Source organism: Dreissena polymorpha, chromosome 4 (assembly GCF_020536995.1).
Source record: "Dreissena polymorpha isolate Duluth1 chromosome 4, UMN_Dpol_1.0, whole genome shotgun sequence".
In the NCBI taxonomy this organism is placed as follows: domain Eukaryota; kingdom Metazoa; phylum Mollusca; class Bivalvia; order Myida; family Dreissenidae; genus Dreissena; species Dreissena polymorpha.
In genome coordinates this window covers 104841343-104848431 of record NC_068358.1, presented here as the reverse complement: position 1 = coordinate 104848431, position 7089 = coordinate 104841343, and the positions used below count along the sequence as shown (strand labels likewise).

The 7089-nt window shown below is 39.2% G+C and overlaps 1 protein-coding gene across 1 annotated transcript; it reads left to right on the top strand.

Annotated features, from left to right (window-relative positions):
• The first annotated feature begins 1162 nt into the window (after window positions 1-1162).
• LOC127876152 (sequestosome-1-like) lies at window positions 1163-6043 on the top strand. The gene is made up of 5 exons (XM_052421140.1): window positions 1163-1548; window positions 2631-2977; window positions 3225-3438; window positions 4422-4918; window positions 5065-6043. The coding sequence occupies exons 1-5, from the start codon at window positions 1380-1382 to the stop codon at window positions 5389-5391; spliced, it is 1554 nt and encodes a 517-aa protein (XP_052277100.1). The 5' UTR covers window positions 1163-1379; the 3' UTR covers window positions 5392-6043.
• The last annotated feature ends 1046 nt before the right edge of the window (window positions 6044-7089 follow it).

The window sequence follows — 7089 nt, the reverse complement described above, 5'->3', positions numbered from 1 at the left end:
AAAACCCACACGTCATTTCTATTTACAAACAATACCACGTGTTCCGGTATTTAAACCTTCGTTCTACATTTACCAATAGTCTAGCCTCGTCATTATGAACAACAGCTTGATACTGAGCGCCATCTTGATCTAGAAAGATCTAGCGTAGTAATAAATATGTATAAACCACACGGCGCCTAACCAGAACGGATAACACCAAACATGTGTGCGTTTAACGTTTAATACCGTACTAGAAAATGGTGTTCAAATGCATATGTGTGTATATTTGCATTATATTTAAGAACATCCCCACTATTTTGATGAACAATCCATAGAAAAAGACTGAGGCCAACTAAAAGAAACATAAGGACACTTATAAGAGTAGCAGCATATGCGTGCGGCCGTCTAATCAAGCGTGTCCTAACTTTAACATTCACCATGCAATTTTATAATATCTGACAATGATTGACCATTATCATACGACGACTTGTCAAAGTCACATTTAAAGATCAAATGAAAAATTCAGCCATAAAACAACCTCTCGGATGCAAAGTTTTAATTCATCATACATTTGTACAATAACTTACCACAAATGACCACCGCGAAGAGATGGTGTCATTAGGAAGACCCATCTAGTTTTCCTTCATCAAACGTAAGGTTTACATTCAGAGGTCCCATATCGAATTTGGCAATAAACAGCTTGTGCGTTTTTTAACTTCATCTTTCATCTATTTTTAAATGACTTAACACAAATGTCCACCTTTCGAGTGCGACGTTACATTTGTATTTATAAATAGTTATCACACAATATACAGTAAGTATATGTTAATACATTACATATATGGGTGCGCTGTGCTATTATCCGCTCTCTATTTTATGCATAATCAGGTGCTAGCAATCGACACATATTATATTCGTTTATCTGCACGCTATACCGTCAACCATCAAGGCAATTACTTCACAAGAAATATGCTGCCTTGTTCAACAAGAACCTAGCTCAGTAGCAAAAATGTTGAGTGCATAAACTGTCGGACGGTGTAGGTTTTCCCTTCAATTGACGATTTGTTACTTAGCAAGAGCATCAAATGCACTTTAGTGTGTACCGCATAAAAGTTTCTGATATTATCCGTTTTGGATAAGCACCGTGTATCAATGATTCATTATGGTCACATGATCAATACACATCGGTGACCTGTCAACTGTATAAAAAGCTAGACATCTACGTAGCAGAGCATTCGGAGCTGTTAACGCAGAGGAAACTAAACAGTGAAGTGTTGATTAAAGCAAAATAAATAAGGGCATTTACGTAGAAATTAAGTTACGTAAAAAACACTAGTACATACAATATTGTTTCGTGCATCAAATATAGATAATAAGTAGACGTATTTCGGGTCTTCAATATGTCGCTCTCAGTGAAAGCGTTCTTGAAGAAGGACGACAAGTTGGACGCCGAGATCCGGCGGTTCCAGGTTCCGGCTGACGTCTCGTCCAGCTATGACTACCTCGCCAAGAAACTTTGCGGCATCTTCCCCTCCCTCAGACAGGGCAACTTCTCCCTGTATTGGAAAGGTGAGAACGATGTTGGTTAAATTTTCTATGGGTTAGACTACTTAATTTTGTGTCCTTGAATGTTCAGACATTTTACATTAATCGTTTTACCGGGTAATTGTGGTCATTGTATTATACGGTTAATTTCATGTGCGCATAGTTATGTACTAACACAGAAATGCAGTTATTTTACGTTTAGCTACTTTCGTTGAAATCTTCTGTCGGGAAGTTTTTATCATTATGTAAGACGGATACGTTGTTGATGTTTTCTTCGTTTTTTTTTTTTGGGGGGGGGGGGGGAGGGGGTGTGACTATGTATCTTCTGTCGGTATTTTTTATATCATTATAAGATTTGTAATATAAGCCATTATTTTGCTTGGTGAGGCATTACATGGGGAAACAAATATTAAATTAATTTGTTTACTTGTTTAACCGTAGCTTTGAATCGTTTATCCTTTTTTTCGAAAACAAAATGCAAAGAACAGATACAGTACATGTGCGTGAGATCTACACATATTACATTGAATTAAACATAATGTAATAAGCAGCGTGTTGTTTAACTAGCTATACATGCTTTATATTTTTGAAGCTAGCACATTGTTTGAACATATGCATTTTATCTAAAGTAAATGCAAGTAATACAGTGACGATTCTCATTTTCAATTTAACTAATGGCGTTTTCCAATCTAAATAAATTGGATTATCAAACAAGTACACTTATGTCGTAATGTCGTCCCAATAATACATACTAACGTAATAAAAACCAACAACGGCTTCTCAATATTTCCGCTCCTTAAAAAGTAAAAACGTTTTAATAGCGGATGGGGTAAGGTAACCTTGCTTATAAACCGAGTCATGCGAAAATTGGTCTTATGCCAGATGCGTATTGCGAAAATGGATCTTATGCCATTTGCGCAAGTCCATCCCCAGACCAGCTGGATTAAATTTAGTATAAATGGAGAGATCAAACGGCTGCGCAATTCTGAGACCATCGCATCAAATGAAACCAGAACAAAAATTAACTACTGAAGTTGTATATTAATTGGTATGTTTCCTAAATTCGAATATGCATGTTCTTATATGCCGATGGTATTTATCTGTAGACCCCGATGGCGACCTGGTCTGCTTCTCGACCGACGAGGAGCTGATGGAGGCACTGGGTTTCGTCAACGACGGATTGTTCAAGTTGTACATCACCGACAAAGCGCCCGGAGCTTCCACTGACGGAAGCCACGAACCGGAAGGCGACCACGTGCATCCTCATGTCACCTGCGACGGCTGTCAAGCTAGCCCGATTACCGGGCCGCGCTACAAGTGCATGGTGTGTCCAGATTTCGACCTGTGTCGTAGCTGCGAGGCGAAGGGACTCCACTTGGAGCACAACATGATGAAGATCACCGCCCCCGGCTCCATGCCCCCGGGGTTCCCGTTTGGACCTATGAGTCAAGGGGTGAGTAGAGGCATTATATGAACTGTCTTTGGCGAGATGAAACTTAATTTTGCCGGGAATGTTTGGGCGTGTGGCTTATATTAAATATTTTTGAGTTTGCATAAAGTTATGTATAGAAAGAGATGATTTGTTATCTACTGCTTCTGTAGTATTTTACAACTCTTAAAACAAAAATCTTAACTGCATAGCTTAAAAAATAGGCATCGGAAACTTAATAGTAATGTTATCATAAATTGAATATCTTCAGAGGTTTGCCCCGCCCCCGTACTTCCGACGCTGGATGCAGAAGTTTATGAGGAGGTGGCACAACCGCCAGGGAGAGCAGGATTGCCAGATGGGCGCTGAGACCTCCGAGAAGATGGACGACGGCGCGGAGGCGCAAGAGGAGGCCGGGGACTCTTCCGGTGACGAGTTCCTGAGAAATGTCGGCGAGTCAGTGGCCGAGATGCTCGATCCTTTGGGTGTGTAAACTTAGATATGCGTTTTGTGTCAGACTTTTTTTTATGGCGCAGTACTTTGATGCAATACATATTTGTTCTCTTTTACCTGTAATATGAATAATGTTATCCTCGTTATAAACAATAACCCGGTATTAAAAAAAATCTTTCTGCCTGCATGCATTTAACGTGCTTTATATTTGACTTCAATACAGTATTACAGTGTTCGACACTAACTATTCTGAGTAAGGAGTTCTTTGGACTCACTCTTTCTAAAATTTTGACACATCTTAATCATAAATTGAATGGGGTCCTTTGCATTCCAAGTTGTTTCACTAAAACTGATAAATGGAATATCTTTGTTTTGCGTACATACACTATAAAATTTCAAAAAAAACTATTTTCATCATTGTAATACAATTATAAGTATACACAATGCATCTTCTGAAAACAAACTTGTAGACCAGACAGGGGTTTTCATGGGATGAAAGAAAAGTACTTATTCGATTGCATAGTCCAAATGATGGCATTGTTCTGGTTTTGTATATGCTTCCGACATTACTTAGTTTTGATTGAACCCTTCTCACTATCAAGACTGTCTATAATCTTCCTTGTTAAAAAGCAGTTGTTAAAGTGTGCGGTTATGACTTGGTATTAAAAACTTCCTTCTGCAATATGTAGAGGGTGAATATTAAATTATTACAATTTTAATGTGACAATAAACAAATGCAACTTAACATTTGTATAGACAGTGTTCGATAATGACTATTCTGAGTGGGATGTTTTGTACAGACATTCTGAATTTGCGAAACGAAGGGATTTGTTTTATAATTCAAAAGATGATTTTGAAGGAGTCCGACGTACTTCCTTGACACAAAAACATGGAGTCCGAGTCTCATTTCCAGGAGTTGCGGACCACCGGACTCCCGTTAGTGTCGAACACTGAATAATAAAGTGTACTAGTTATATATTATTTTCAATAAAAGTAATTGTATTGTCTGTTTCAGGTATTGATGTTGATATTGAAGTGGAAAAGAGAAAGAAAGGCGGCCAGCCAGCTGGCGAGACTGGTGGGGAAGGATCACCTTGTGGCGAGAGAAAGGGTTGGGGAGGCCGCCGATGTGGTGGAGGGCGTGGCAGAGGACGTGGCGGAAGGGGCGGTAGTGGAAACTGCCCAAGGATGCCGTTCGGCGGGTGGGGTGTGTTCCCTGGGTCCCACGGTTTTCCCCACGGCGGTCCCCATGGCAACGGTGGTCCCAATGGCGGTCCCCATGGCGGGGAAGACCCATGGGGAATGTGGGGTTGGGGCATGGGAGGTGGGTGCCCAATGTTCAATGATCGCGGAAAAGGGGGCGAAAAGAAGGGCTCTCGTAAGCCGGAGGAAAAGAGAGACCAAGAGAAAGCCACATCGCAGAATGAGGGAGTACCGCAGACTGCACCGGAAATGAAGACGAACGACGCAGGAAGCGCCGGAGAACAAAGGCCACAGTCGCCAGCTCATATGGTAGATTATACTTTGATCTAAATTACGAGACATTAAATTTCTACGCGTCGTCCTACATGTATGGAATTTACGCGAATTCAATCACATTTGTTAGCGAAATTTTGATTTGACTTGGAATAAATATTTATTGTTTCTTTTCATGACAGGAGGTGGACCCGAATGCCCGAAAGGCAGATGATCAGTCGTGGACACTTCTCAACATCAACATCAATAACGAGAGTGGTCAACCGACGACCCAAGGACCGGAATCGCAAATGCCGAGGCCACCGACCAGACAGGAGCCCGGCCCATCGGCTCCGCGTGAGCAGCTCTACCCGCCTGCAAACCCTAAAATCGCGGAAGCCCTTGCCCAGATGGTGGCGATGGGATTCAACAACGACGGCGGCTGGTTGACGAACCTCCTGGAGACCAAGAACGGAGACATCATCCAGGTGCTTGACTCCATCAGGCCGCAGATGAATCGCTCGCAGTAGAGCAGCAGACGACGCTTTGGGCAGACGACGCACTGAGCAGACGACGCTTTTAGCAGAAGATAAAGGCGAACCTTGATTGTATTATGTTCATATAAACTTTCATAATGATTTTTATTTTGCTATGTTCAGATGACACACTTGACAGAAGATGCATGTGAACTTTTGGCGACCTGTTGATTTATTATGTTCCTTTAAACTCTCGCGAAGAAGTGTACGAGTATTTTGCTTTATCATGTTATGGATGTATTGACCTTGTAGGTCACATTCTCTGTACATTGTTTGATGGACTTGCATGTTTTTAGTTGGGGTTCCTAATTTGTAGAAAGTAGACAGTATATGGTTGTTTTATCAATAGAACTGTTATTCCATTAATCTTATTTGAATGTCAAAGCTGTGCAGCATTGAAATATGAAAATACTATTATTAAGAAATTATTACTGTTATTTAACAATATTTTTAAAACATCATTTGTTTTAAGATAAATGCAATCGACTTATATGAATTATATGGAATATTTTGCAAACGTATTCATATATTATTGTGTTTAAGTATTTGAATTGTTGTTAATGTGCATGTATGTATCAACTATAAGCGTCGGTCGTCTGTTTTGAGATTGTATTGTTCGCCTGTTCTATTAAAATCTGACGGTATATTAGTGAGTTATTGTTTTTGGAACAGTAAATGGGTGTAAGGCAACGAGTGACTTCACCAAGCATGAGTATATAAACTTTATATGTTAGTAGGACAAAAATAACACATTATTACTGAATCACGAAATCGAGTTCCTTTAATCCTTGGAAGAAGCTAAAGTCGGAGCGATATAGATATAAATGTATGTCTTATTTTTCGTCGTTAAATAACTGATAATTGAAATTAACGCAGAATTTATTTTATAACTATGAATGCTGTATTGAGAGATTGTTTCTTGCAAATGGTTCATATCGGTATACACAGAGAACAAAGCATTGCCACTAATATCAGAAACAAAATGGCCAAACAGCCATAGGAATAGCCATAGGTAGCCCACGTGAGACATTAAGGTTTATATCGCTCAGGGATTTCAATTACTTTTAACATATTTATTTCTTTTGTCAAGTACTTTATTTAAAAATACACAATACAATAGATTGAAACGAAAGAAATAATTCTTATATAGTTCCTTTCCTTGGGATTATATTTACACATTATTGGCAGTGTATTAGGAATAATATAACTTAGTTGATGCTAGACATAGGAAATATGAGTGAAACATATACGTTGGTTTTGAAAGAGATAGAAAAAAACGAGACATAACAAACTGGAAAATAAGGAAAACATTACGCAAATAGGCAAGTAAGGATGAAGGATTGAAGCTGCGAGGACTAGGATTAAAAACAGCAACGACTAATCGTACCCGGATTGTGAAGCAAATCGCCGGGATTCTTTTATAAATTGTTGAACATGAAGGACAAAGAGTTGTCAGTTTCGTTCAGATGTGTATTACCGAAAATTAGAATATCAAGCTCAACATCGCTGGTTGAAGCAGAATCCTACATGTTGATGCAAGCCAGTTGATATTTTCTTATTTTTGACTTGCAAAAAATTAGCCTTGCATAATTTTCACACATTTAATTTCCACAATCCAACTTGAAAAAAGGACCAGATATGATCTCTTATAGAAATAATAAAGCTTTTGTGAAAATGTTTTATTCATTATGG